At 51.1% G+C, this 13,531-nt stretch overlaps 1 protein-coding gene across 1 annotated transcript in view; it reads right to left on the reverse strand.

The window, feature by feature from the left end:
• Window positions 1-2,289: 2,289 nt before the first annotated feature.
• The window catches only part of Tmem63c (transmembrane protein 63C), a 58,920-nt gene continuing 47,678 nt past the window's right edge, over window positions 2,290-13,531 (reverse strand). Inside the window, exons 16-23 of the mRNA XM_050152505.1 lie at window positions 13,423-13,509; window positions 12,821-12,886; window positions 9,895-10,057; window positions 9,540-9,645; window positions 8,983-9,150; window positions 7,272-7,381; window positions 6,331-6,399; window positions 2,290-3,437 (exon numbers count right to left, since the gene is read on the reverse strand). Coding sequence (XP_050008462.1) covers window positions 3,243-3,437; window positions 6,331-6,399; window positions 7,272-7,381; window positions 8,983-9,150; window positions 9,540-9,645; window positions 9,895-10,057; window positions 12,821-12,886; window positions 13,423-13,509 — 964 coding nt within the window. The 3' untranslated portion in view covers window positions 2,290-3,242. The remainder of the gene's footprint in view (window positions 3,438-6,330; window positions 6,400-7,271; window positions 7,382-8,982; window positions 9,151-9,539; window positions 9,646-9,894; window positions 10,058-12,820; window positions 12,887-13,422; window positions 13,510-13,531) is intronic.

Raw genomic sequence — 13,531 nt, forward strand, 5'->3', positions numbered from 1 at the left:
TTCCCTGGCTCACGCTGCAGTGGGCTTTGAACCCATGCTCGTGGGCGGATCAAGAGCTTAAGGTGATGGCTCTGTAAGGGTGGTAATAGTGGTAATAGTGGACCCCTAACCCACGGTGGTTACTCTCTGGGCCCACAGGGAGCCGCAGGGATGGAGGCTGTCTCTCCCCAACCTAGCCTGTCTTCCACCACAGCTGATTCTGCTCTATGCCGCATGTCGAACTCAAGTCTTCCCCCTCTTCCTCTGGGGATGAATTAACAGCCTAGTGTCAGCCACATGGGTGAAGAAGACCAGAACTCAGCTCTCCTAGCCCAGAGGTTTGTCATCTGGCGGGGAACTAGCTTCTCTCCCTTGCCACAAGTGCAAGAGCTTTTCTTAGGCTACTTCTTGTCCTGCCCAGGCCTACCTGACTGTCCCCCACCCTCCCTGAAACTTTCTGTCTCTGTGGCCTACCTCTTTTCTGTAACCCCAGGTATAGGCAGGAGCCCTGTCTGCGGTTCTGCCTGGGGGTGTTCGCCTGAAATCAGCCTATCTGCTGTCTTGGGTCAGTCGCCCACGTAGAGGCTCAACAACATGCAGCCGGGGTTGTTACTGCAGTGGTCTCTGGGGTGGCATTCTCTTGCTGTACAGGGAGGAGGCAGAGTTGCTTTGTGCCTCTGCAACCAACTGGCAACAGTTATCAGGCCTTTCCTTCCTCCTATCCCTTCCCCTCTAGGGCTGGGGCCAGGGAGGGCCTTGGGGAGAAGAGGCAGCAAGGGGCACAAGGTAACTTGTCATGCAGTGAGGTATGGTGCCCCAGCCCGGTGACTCTGGGGTCATCCCTTAACAGCGCTGGCTCCTTCCAGGTGGAGAAGGCCTTATTGGCCCAGAGGCAGAGGCACAGGCAGGCCAGCATTGATTAGGAGGACTTGTTTATTCAAGGCACAATCATACAATAATAACAAGAAGGTTCAGCATTCTGGCACATTCCTTTAGTGGTAGTAGCCACGGTTAGTCCACAGCCCTCTAGGGCCCCCAGAGGATGCAATGCTGTTGATAGGCACTTGGCTTCCAGAGGCAGCTTGGGGACAGGCAGGCTGGCTACTCCAAGCCCAGCAAGGGTCCCCTCTAGGGGCCGTGTCATCTGGGTCTCCTGGGAGGCATCTCTCTCTCCAGAGGGGATCAGGAAGGACTGAGGGTGGAGGCTAGGGTGGGGTTATGACCAGTGGCCTGGGACAGCAAGTGCTGAGGAGGGCCTGGAAGTGGGCTGCATGTGTAAGATGAAGGAGCCTGGGCTCTGGTGACCTTGCAAAGTCAAGGTCCAGCCAGGTGGACAGTTCCTGGAAGAGCAGAGTGGAATCTACTAGTTGCCCAACACTTGTATCAGAACCAGGCAGCATTTGACTCAAATTCAAAGGATGGGACCCTCCAGCCATATGCCCTGTTGTCTATAGGACCCCTTGTACCTGAAGCATCCATGGGTTGCAGTGGGAGGGGTAGGAGGAAGAGCCAGCAGCAGCAGACAGGGCTGCAGGGATCCGGGGCAGGCGCCGGCAAGCAGAGCCCAGAGAAAAGGCCTTTAGTTTCAGCCTGAGCTGTCACCAGTTTTGGCTTTGGCTGTGTTCCAAATCACTACATACCAAATACACACCATGGGGTCTGCCCAATAAACCCACACTTTGGGCAGAGCTGGATACTGGCCCTGACCACTCTATGAAAAAGTTTCTTTCCCTGGTTGGTGAAATCCCAGGGGCACTGGCGTGTACAAAGGGCCTGGCTGTATGTAACTCCTCTCCCCCACTTATTCCAAGCTTGACAAGGAATGGAGGTAGCCTCTCCCAGCTGACTCAAGCTCTCAGCAAAGATAACCCTGCCGTGTGACACTACTTGCCCCGTGAGCGACCATTTCTGCCCTGGAGTGAGGCTTGGACCTGTCGGGGCTGGGGGTGACAGAGGTGGAGCAGAGGCAGGGCCGAGTGATCTGTGTTCGGGGCAGCCATGTGCCTGGGTGGAGACACTGACGTGGAATGAGACTGGGTAGCAAAGAGGGACCCAGATATCTGGGGAGGAGCTTCACAGGCTCAAGGACTGCAGACCCCTTGGTTCAGGCGGTTCGGGCTTCAGGGCAGTACTGGCAATGGCCTGTCCTAAGAGGCAGAGTGCTGAGTCGGAGGCTCGCTCCTCCTATTGGAGGCAGACCCGGGAAAACAACTTGCCCACCAGAAGGTGCTGTAGCCATCACTGCTACTTTACCCAACCCTGGCAGGACTGGGGTGACATCTGTGACATCTTAGCCTGTATACCGGTCAGGCAGGGCTGCCTGAGAGAGGAAGAAGGGTCCTTCTGAGGGGCGGTAGGGGTTGAGCTGTCACCAACCTTGGCCATGCTGGAGCACAACACTCAAATCCATGAGGCAAAGGATGTTCTTGGTGGCCACCTCTAGGTTTGGGGGAATCTTCTCATTTATCCTTGGGACTTAGAGAGGTATGTCTGATTTCCATGACCCGGTTTTGGAAAGAAGACCCTGTTTCCTGAACTCTACCACACACACACACACACACACACACACACACACACACACACACACACACACCCTTAAATCAACCAGCAAGGATCAGCCATGGTTTCCTTCACCACATGCACGTAGGTCTCCTTTAATGAGCTTGAGTCACTGTCGCAGTAACTACCCTTGTAAGCAGATAGCAGGGCAGAGAAGCGGGGAAGGCCCCCGTCTCTTCCCAGGGTTGTCCCGGTTGCTCCTTGCTCAGGGGGTGAGGTACAGTTTCTAGATACTCTGCAGGGACACCTGTGTGATGAGATGGCCACCTGGGCCTCATCCACAAGACCCAGTACACGTACCTTTGCCTGCTCAGACGGCAATGGAGTGACCATCCTTGATGGGCAGCGGGGAGTGGGGGCGCTGAAGCCCCTAGAAGGCCTTCAGTGGGCTCCTCCCTACCTCTTCCCTTATGCATACGTGCATCCCCTGGACTCCAGCAGGAAACACGGCATCCAGCCTCTTATGTCCTGGGCTTCAGCTACCACTCCCAGAAACATGGCGGCGTACGCTTCCTCCACCCCATCCCGGAGCCCTCAGCATTCCCAGCATCCCGCCCTTTCCAGCTGGTTGGAAGGCCCGGCTTGTCACCTGGCCACAGGATAGCAGCCGTCTCCATCAGGAGCTTCTCAAAGTCTATGGAAGGGAGCTGCTTCCTGTCTCCCCCCCACCAGGCTCTCCCCTGGCCCTCTGACTGAAGTCCTAATCAGTGGCTCTGGCCCTCCAGTTCCAGCCCTTCCTGGAACCGAGCTGAGTCCAGCTCCCTCGCAAAGGCCCTCAGACTGCTCTCTTCTTCTCCCTCTTCTGGCTGGCTGTTCATGGTGCCGTAGGTGTGCCGGGCTGGGGAGGAGGCGGGGGTCAGGTTCAACTCCGGCTCCTGTAGCACAGTGGCCACGTACAGCTGCTCGGGACAGAGAGGGGAAGATGAGGCAAGGTCATATTGGGAGCAAGGTCTAGAGTATACCCTCTCTCCTCAAACCCACCTCATCACCTCTGCCCTTCCAAGCCCTGGGCCCTCTCTGCCCCACTACCCACAGCCTTGATTTCCTCTGCTTTTGCTTCTTGTCATTCAGTGAGCTCCTAGGGATGAAGCCTATTCACTACCTTGGAGTGGCCAGGGTTAGTTCAGTGGCAGGCTTCCTAACGCCTCATCTACATCCGTTCCAAGATGGCCTCGGGCCCCCCTGGAGAGACCTTCATTTATCAGCTAGTATGCTTTGCTACATTGTATTCACATATTGGAAACAGAGTGTTAGCTGTCTCCTGTCACACTGACCCCTGGTGTCAGGAATGCGGGGAAGGGGGCAGATTAGAGACACAGGAAGTGCCAGGGGAAAGGGCAACCTGTCAATGTTTGCAGTGGTTTTCAATCTCCTCCCTACTTTGAAAGTAGGTAATTACAGGAGAGAAAGAACCCTTGCATCCTCCAGTGTAAACACCCAGCCCCAGCTGATGAGGGAACAATCCATGAAATAGCTAGACACATACATATTGCCAAAGCACACACCACAGGCATTTTGACCATGAAAAAGGAAATGGTAGCTGAACAGTGGGAAAGCCTGGCATCACACCCAGTAGTCTGTCTCATCAGCACTAACAGAATGAAGGGCGTGTTACAGGTCTCCGAGGTGAAGGCACTTCTAGGAATACATTCTAGCCCCTGCGTTGGAGGTGAGCCTTTCAAGCCTCCAGCTTTCAGGGAGTGGGGAAGGGAGGGGAACCTGCTGGAAGATATCAGGAAGATGAGTCAGAGAAATCCAGAAGGTGGGGGCATCCTGCTAGAGTGGCTTGATCTTCTCAAGTCCCAATCTAGCATAGATACTCAACTGGTTCTGGGTTTGAGCCAGTTATTTTAAAAAGATGGGTAATAAGAGCTATTTGAATATGTGGGTAATAAGAGCTATTTGAATATGGGTAGGCAAAGAGGTCCAAATTCATCTACGTGGCAACAGACTGACAGTTACACAGGTTATAAAACTGCATGCACAGTATTTAGCAGAAACCCATATAGACATATAGAATTCCACATGTACACAGAAGCATAAGATACTTGGAAGAGATGCACGCATCCATAGTTAGCTCAAGAATCAAGTGTCTCAGTGACCATCCCTGGGTGGCGGGAATGTGAACTTTTATTTCCTTATTCTTGGCTCCTCTGTTTTTCATTCCCACCATTGCCTACCATGTTCTCATACCACTGTCGTAAGCGTATAGGGTTTTTAATAGCTTAAGCCAGGCACAGCACCTCGCGCCTGTGTAGGCCCTGCTACTCTGGAAGCTGAAGCGGGAGAATCACTCGTGCCTGAAGTTCGAGGCCAGGCGGCCCACATGGAAACCCTGTCTCGAAAAATAAATACATGCATAAATAGTAAGTTCTATTCATTATGTTTTTTAAAGCACAGATTTTATAGTTATCTGGACTTGGTTTAAACCCTGTCTGGCCACATCCTTGCTCAGCACGCTGGGGTTTAAATTAGTGTACCTTGTGGGGTGGGACTGACCTAACATACATTAGGCCATGTGCTCAATCTCCCACCCAGCAAAATGCTAATAATTAAGTTTGGGGGATTAAAATCCCTGACCATCAGAGTTTATTAATCCAGAGAGAAAAGAACAAGCTTCGAGCTCTTTATATTTCCCCTGCTAACAGCAAGAGAGCTCCTATTGGTCAGAGAAACTTGTCCCTGGTTGGTTCTTGGTCTCTTGATTGCCTCCCCTCAAGAGACAGTTTGTCATTGGCTGGAAGATCTGTTTTTGATTTTTTTTCCTTTCAAGTCAGGCCAACCAGGGTTCTGACACATCTTGTGTCTATGCGCATGGCCATGTGGGTCTGCCTATGTTGACGAACTTTGACCCAACTCTGACACCACTGGGGGACAAAAAAAGGCCTCTGGGCTTTGTGGGCCCTGCCCACAGGCATGTTCTGTATATCCATGTTGAACACTGTGTTCTGTTTTCCTCACGGACTCCAGATCATCTCTTCTGGCTTCTGCCCAGGTTTTTCCTCTTTCTCCAATGCTCTTCCCACACCCTGCTTCACCTGGCAACCTTTCCTCCCATTCCTCCAGTTGCATGACATGGTCCCTTCTCGGGGAAGGTTCTCCCAAGTACCCTCACTGCTGGCCCCCTTCTTCAGTGCTTGCTGGAGACGCCTAACATGTATGAAGGAGCCTATGCCCAGCATCATACGTGCACAGATGATTGCATAAACACATGCGTTAGGGATGAGGACGAGGGCTCCTGCCATCCAGGCAAGCCAAAGGGCATGGGCGCCTCTGCTCAGTCCACTGGTCACAGACTCTGGGTCCAGCCTCGGCTCTTGGCAGGCTGGCGGGCTCATCGGTTGGGTGCTGCCCCTGCCTTACCATTCACTGGGTCCGTCAATAGCTCCCTGCAGCTCTGTCTGCACGCTCTGGCCAACGCCTGTGCCCTGGAGGCAGCCTGGGTCCTGACGCTGAGCCCCAGCATGCCCCTGCATCTACGTGGTTGAGGATTCTGAGAGCTGGGCCTCCCTGTTCGAGTACGTCATCTCTGGCTCTCTCCTCTCTGGGTGACTTCTAGTGACTGTCGAGCTAGAGCTGGTTCTTCTCACCCCACTCTTCAGCCAGGGCCACGGAAGCATTTGGACCTGGGCCAAGTCCTGCTGCGTCAGAAGAGGGAGCCCAGGGGTCCCGGCTCCTCCCCAGTACCCAGGGTAGGCACTAAACACTGGTGCCCCCCACACTGTTGGAGCGAGCCACCCTTGCAAGGCCCCACCCTCCTGACTCGTCCCCAGGGTGGAGGCAGAAACTCACAAGGGAGGTGGGTGTGGAGGTCGTGCTGCTTGGCTCCACATCAAACACAGTCTCAGCTTCTTCCTCAGGCTGCAGAGGAGAGAAGGGTGATGCATCACAGGATGGAGGCTGACCCTCACCCCCTCCCGCCCTCTATCCACACCTGGGCCTCTGACTTGCCACCTTGCCCCTCAACCTTTTCTTTTCTTTTTGGTTATTCGAGACAGGGTTTCCCTGTGCAGCCCTGGATGTTCTGGAACTCACTCTGTAGACCAGGCTGGCCTCTGCCTCCCCAGCACTGAGATTTAAAGGCATGCACCATCACCTCTACCTCCCAGACAACTCTTTTTCTCTCTAGAGTCCCAGACCAGCAGGCAGGGCAGCAGCTCAGGAGAAACAGGGAAATGATTGAGATGCCAAGAATCCCTTCTGGAATGTTCTGTTCCCAAAACCATAAAGGGAGAAATGATCATAGTTGGAGTGGGGTTTCTGCTCTGACTATCAGTTGTCTAGGGATTCTCAATCAACCATACCCAGGTTTCCTATCACCCTTCTTCTCTAGGGTGGCACAGGTGCAAACAGATCTGGTGACATCATAGTATTAGGGCGTGTGTGTGTGCTAGAGAAAATGCGTTATGGCCCTACTCTAGCCTGGTACTCCAACCAGCAGTAGCGGTGGGTGCTTGTGCTATGACGGACCAAGTCCCAGAAACAAATAGAGCAAGAAGCAATGCTTCCAGAAGGCTCCCTCTGCAGGGAGCTGTGCTTCAAATCAGTTTCTGCTCTTTCTATATGTCGTTCAGAAAAATTTTCACTGTTATTAACAACCAGAAACCTTGGTCTAAGGGGAAGCCCCACCCCTCTTGTCCTGTTGTGTTCTGGGTGCCTCGGCCACGGTATCTCAGAGCTATGTCCTCAGGACCAGAAGAATCAGTGGTCTGAAAGGCAAACCAGCATCTTACCTCATACTCTCGGACAACCCGGAGCTTCCCCAGAAAGATCCCAGAGAAGGCAATTATCACAGAGATGATGAGGGACGACAAGGAGAAGAAGGTGATGGTGTGCAATGGACCTGCCGAGGAGAAGGTGAGCATGGAGCTTAGCGCTGGAACAGGGGCGAAACAGGGCCACCGAATTGCTTCGCAGATGCCTAGAGCCACCTGCTCCAGAACCTCCACGGGAGCCCTGGGCTAGGGGCAGAGCAACCCTCACACAATGCTCCCTCCAAGAACAGGATCAGGGAGCGGGACACGATAAGGTCATCCCTCTGTTCGATTTGGCCAGTTTAGAATGTGGCTTATTGTGAATCCCGTGGAAAACAGAACTTGGATGGACTCAAATTACCCACACCAGTGTCCATTAAACAAGTCCATCTTGATCTACCAACTACCCATTTCCATGGTTCCTCCAAAGGGCCTTTGAGTTACCCATTTGCCCACTGGCTCCAGTCTCTGACCCTTGTCCCTGCGGACCCAGGGCTAACCAGCATTCAAACACCATTTACATATTTCATGGGTGAATATTTGATCTCCTTCATGGCCCATAACAGCTTTTTAACAAGGTCAATATGGAAAGTCAAATCTCCAGTCTCGTGACTGCCAAATGAAGCTTACTGGGCCATGGCTCTGCAAAAGCAGAGACCGGTAAACAACCTCAACCACCAGCCACAGAGGGCTAACAAAAGCTGTTGTTCTGAATGCAGCTGGCGAAAGGCTACGTTCAAACAGGCTCTTAATACATGAAGCCATTCGGAATGTAATGTGTGCATGAAAACTTAAGATTGCACGTTGTAATGTGGATGGTCGCAATTTTATAAATAATAGTAAACTAACACACACACGCTCATTTTGCTCCCTCCCCTGAGCAAATGCCTAGCTAGAGTCTGGGAATAAGAAAAACCAGACTCTAGAAGGCATATGGGTAACAGATTTTGGTGTTGTACTTTTTTTTCTTCTATTTTTGATATTTAGAAAAAGGCATTAATGGGGGGAAAATGCCTTCCAGGAGGCAGGAGCAAACCGCACAGGACAGGGGATGGACGTTAACAAATGTGTCCTGTGAGTGTAATCAAGGGTGTCATTCTGACAGAGAATAAGAAAAATACACCACAGTAGTTGTCATGGGAGGGAAGGTCAATGGAATTGGGAGCCTAATGCCATGGGTGACCCAGATGGGAGGAAGCTGAGGAGCCCCCAGTCTGTAGTCCCTGGGGATGTCTGTGAAGGTGCCTCTGGGCTCCCCAAGGCAGGAGAAGCATTCTGGTGTAGCCAGAGGGTGAGGAAAGGTTAGCCACCACTGCAGAATCGGATTCCCTTCTCGGGTTCTGGTAAGCCCATGAAAGTAGTTATCTTACAGGCTCCCAGAGGACATATCGTGGGACTGGAGTACCAAAAGCTGCTAATCTATTTTCTGTCAATCGACATGTAAAAGGAAGGAATGTGACACTTCTTATCTGAAGCCAAATCTGCATCATTTGGACGTGGCTTCTGTCTCAAAGTTCTGCCGAGATTAACGCATGCTCCATGGGCCCAGAGCAGTCACTGGACTTGGCCAAGTCCAACGCGCAATGTCCTGCTCACCCTGAACTCCCCTCTTCTACCAGAGGTGGTCTTAAGGGCCTCACAGGGCCAAGGTCAGGCAGAGGTGGGGCCACAGGGCAGGCTGCTCACCCACCTACTCGCAGGACGGAAAAGAAGAGCATCCAGAAGAGCCCCAAAAGCGGTGCGAAAATGGCCTGGTAGACAGCGGCCATGTGGATCTGCTCGTTCAGTTTGGTGGGCGCGTAGGAGTAGTACATGTTATAGCGGTCTGTGACATGCTTCATACACAAATACAGCAGCCCTGGGGACCAGAAGACAGAGACACATTCACTGGCTGTTCTAAATAACAGGGAAGGTCTGTGCTGTCCTCAGATGCCCATGGATCTGGAAGGCCAGACTCAGGGCTGTCGGGGTAGCAAGAGTCAAGGGTGGGAGACCTGCGGAGCTGACTTCTGTGGCCTCTAGAACTGGTTCTGGCAGCTTGGTGATGCCCTTCAGTCATGCATGCATTCAACCAACACCCCTTGTTAGCAGCCATCCAATCAGGTCCGTGCCTTAGCCCTGCCACCTCCCTGCCACAGGCTATCCCAGATCTCCTCATGCTCTGGGAGACATCCTGATGCCGTGGAGCTTGGCTCCTCCTCCCGTTTCAGAGTGTGGAGCCCTGGGGGTACCTTGTCGATGACTCACCAAAAGGGACAATTATAGGGCAAGTGATGCTATACGCCATCACCACGCTGAAGACGTTCAGCATCCACGCATATTCTCGCCCAAACTGGAAATCCATGGCCTGGTTCTAAGGCAGAAGGCAGGGGTCACCCTGAGGTTGCCCAGCTCCCTTGTCTTGGATGTTTCTGGGACTCCTCTAGGGAGCTGGCTGGCAGCTCATTCCTGGGGGCAACATTTCTTCCCTCGTTGGAGTCCATGAAACAACTACCCATGGTCACAGGCCTTTCATCGTGGGTCCCAGGGCTCCTAGCAAGACCCCCTTTTTTCCCTCCCAGGAGAAGCTGGGGATGGTGCTCAGAGAAGAGCTGGCCCTCACCTTTCTGATGTGGACTCTCTCTGGCTCTGATCTGGAAAAGAAGAGGCGGGTACAATACGTGCAGAGTGACCCCAAGCGCATCAGCTCCATGCCTGTGCCGAGCAGAGCAGCCGTGATCACGTAGTTGACAAAGAATGCACCATTGTCTGGGAGGAACACGCACCTGGACAGCAGGGAAGGTGGGAGGCGGTGAAAGGGCGGGAAGAGGGACGAGATGTTGGGGGAGGAAAAGAGAGAAACAGCAAAGAGATGGAGGACACAGAGAAGAATAAAAATCCATAAACAGCCACTCTGAATAACGATGTATTTATCAATAACAAGCCACACAGATGATGGTAGTCTGTAAAGCAGCATGTCCCAGCGAGGAGGTAGGCATTTTCTTCTGTGCAGGGGCAGTGCTCATGCACACACATGAATGGGAAGTCCTAGAGACCAGGAACCCAAAACCATAAAGGGAAAATGATCATAGTTGGAGTGGGGTTTCTGCTCTGACTATTTGTTGTCTAGGGGTTCTCAATCAACCATACCCATGCTCCCTACCACCCTCCTTCTCTACGGTGGCACAGGTGCAAAGAAATCTGGTGACATCATAGTATCCAAGCAGCCCTTTTGAGCAAACATATGAATGGACTACATAAAATAAATTTAGAATGGACCTGTTAGGTATCTGACCTCCTAAAGGACTCTGGATTCTGAAGCTATATGACCTTGGAGGAGGAAAGATGACATCTTTTAAAATTCTTTCAAGATAGGTTTTCTCTGTGTTAACATCCCTGGCTGTCCTCGAACTAGCTTTGTATACCAGACTGGCCTCCAACTCAGACATCCATCTGCCTCTGCCTCCTGAGTGCTGGGACTAAAGGCGTGCGCCACCACGCCTGGCTTAAATTATTTTTAAAGATGTTTTTATTATTTTTAATTATGTGTCTGTGTATGGGTATGTGCACAAGTGCGGGTGCTCTCAGATGCCAGAGGCATTGGGTCCCCCTGGAGCTGGGGTTACAGGAGCTTGTGAGCCACCTGGGATGGATGCGAACAACCAAACTCAGGTCCTCTGCAAGAACTATACATGATCTTAACAGCCGAGCTGTCTCTTCAGCTCTCAAGATGAAATCTTAAGTTTCACAGACCACTAATTGAAAGTAGTCATTTCTTTCCATGAAGCATATTAGCAACAAACCACAGGAACGTTAGCCATTGTTGTCTTTAGTGCACAGAGCACATGGGTTGCAAAGAACACAGTTGGGTTGAAATAGAGTCAAAATATTTTTAAAGGCCGGGAAGACAGCTAATCAGTAGAGTGTTTTCTGAGCAAGCACAAACATCCAAGTTTGATATCTAGCACATACAAAACAAATAAAAACACATAGGTGTGGGACGTGATTTGGAATCCCAGCTCCCTGGCCAGTTGACCCAATCAGCAACCTCCAGGTTCTAGTGAGAGGCCCTGCCAGGGAAAAAAAAACAAAAACAAAAACAAAAACAAAAACAAAAAACTTGACAGCTCTGGCCTTCACATGTGTGCGCATGTGCACACGCAACCCCTCCCCCACATACACACACTTTTTTTTTTTAAGGGAGGCTTAAGCAGGCCTGGCTTATCTCAGTAGCTCCACCTACACAACCACGTGAATGTTCTTGAGACAACTGCGAACCCCTGGCCACATTTCCGAACTCCTTCAAAAGCTACCTAAAGGGTTGAAGCTAGCTCAGAGATAGAACATTTGCCTAGCAAGCCGAAGACCCTAGGTGTGATTCCCATTGGAAGCTGAGGCAGGAGAATCTTGAGTTGAGTAGAATCCAACCCTGCTGAGCTGCTAGAAAACAGCACTATTGGCATTCACTCTTCACAGAATTGAAGTTGACTCACAAGCTTGGCTTTATTATAAGTGACGTGTATTAAAGATATCCTCCTAGCCAAAGACGAACCCATTCACCTTTGAAAGGATAACTTCCTATGGTTGCAATGCCAATTTAACTAGAAAACTTGGAGGATGCAGTCCTTGAGCAAGCTGTGGAAAGGCGAAGGTCATTTGCACTGTGTCTTTGAAAACCGGGGCTTTCAAATGCTGTGACCATGAAAAAATAATCCACAAAAGGCCAGGTTTTCAACATAACACACACGCTGTCATAGAGCCCGTCTCCCCCAATTCTAATGCTCTTATCCCAGTGAGTCATCAGCCTTCACACTGATGTCTGCAAAATCAACAAAAAATGTAACTTTATAGTATTCTCACTAGTGGGCTAATGAAGACAGCCACAAAACTAAAACATTTTGATAACTACATATATCTTTCCTTATTTTACTTTATAGTGAAATGGTGGGTATACGTGTGTGTTCCTGAGTGCAGGTTTGTGCAGGAAAGTGCTCAAGGAGGCCAGAAAGGGGCATTGGACTCCCTGGAGTTGGGGTTACAGGCAGTTTGGAGCCACCTTGTGGGTGCTGGGAATTGAACTCTCATCCTCTGCCAGAACAGTATACGCTCTTAACCACTGAGCAGTCAGTCTCCTTTGCCTCTGATAATAGTGCAATCTGGGTATTTTACACACTTACATATACCACCCAGAGTGGGTGACAACTGGAGATGACCTGATCAGGTTTGTGGTTCCTGGGTCTTATATTTATTTTATTTATTCGCGCAAAATTATGCACTTTATTTATGCAAAATGTTATCAGTGAGGAACACAATATGAAGAAGACACATGGGATCCCCATTGTGGTGAAACTTCCATGATTTCAAGAAGTTCTTGGGCTTTCCCAGATTGCCAAAGGGGACCACAGCACAGGCCAGCCTTCTGGGGATGCTTCCACCTGCATCTGTCTACTCCTCGGTACCAGTGATGCAGGGATGAATGAGAGATGGGCACACACATCCACCCCAACGCAGACACACAGCAAATTCCAGGTACACCCAAGAATACTCACTGAAACCTGATGGTCGCATGTTCAAGATAGTAGATGTCAAAGAGCCAGCGCAAAAACACGTCCAAACTAGAAGGAAGAACAGATCTTGATCTTCAGTCACAGCGCACATGTGTTACAGCTCAGGGCTCAAGTCCTGACCTGACTTCCTACTTTCTGTTCTCCCTCGCCAATCCCCCAAGTCCCTGGCTTAGTGCTCAATGGCCAGTCATCCTGCCCTCTTCCTTCCATCAGGTCATCTGAGTCACTTGCTGATGACCCTCTAGTTCAAGGCCACTTTCTGTAATAGATCTTTGCTAACTATCTCTCTCCAAAGTGCTTTCTCTCTCTCTCTCTTCTCAACTTCCCATTTATGTTGGCCGCATTTCCCCCGTCTGGCTGTCAGTCCTCTGACAGGGACACCTTGTCTTTGGAGCTGAGGCAGAGTTCAGGGCTGACACCTTACAGTTTGCCTGATACCTGTTCTCCAGCTATGCCTGTGACAGGCATGGGACTGTCATTTGAGGAGACTTGCAGCAACCGTGGGAGGCCTACAGTATCTGAAACGGGTTTCACCTCTAGACTGAGCCTGGCTGAGACACGGGAGATAACCACGAGTGAGGTACCTGGTCAGCCCCATGGAGGGCAGAATGACCACCATAAACACCAGGAAGATGTAGCATTTGTGTACGATGATGATATTCTGACTTGACCTACAAGGACGCGAAGAGACAG

The sequence above is a fragment of the Alexandromys fortis genome, unplaced genomic scaffold (assembly GCF_014885135.2).
Source record: "Alexandromys fortis isolate MF-2015 unplaced genomic scaffold, M_Fortis_MF-2015_v1.1 scaffold_47, whole genome shotgun sequence".
NCBI lineage: Eukaryota > Metazoa > Chordata > Mammalia > Rodentia > Cricetidae > Alexandromys > Alexandromys fortis.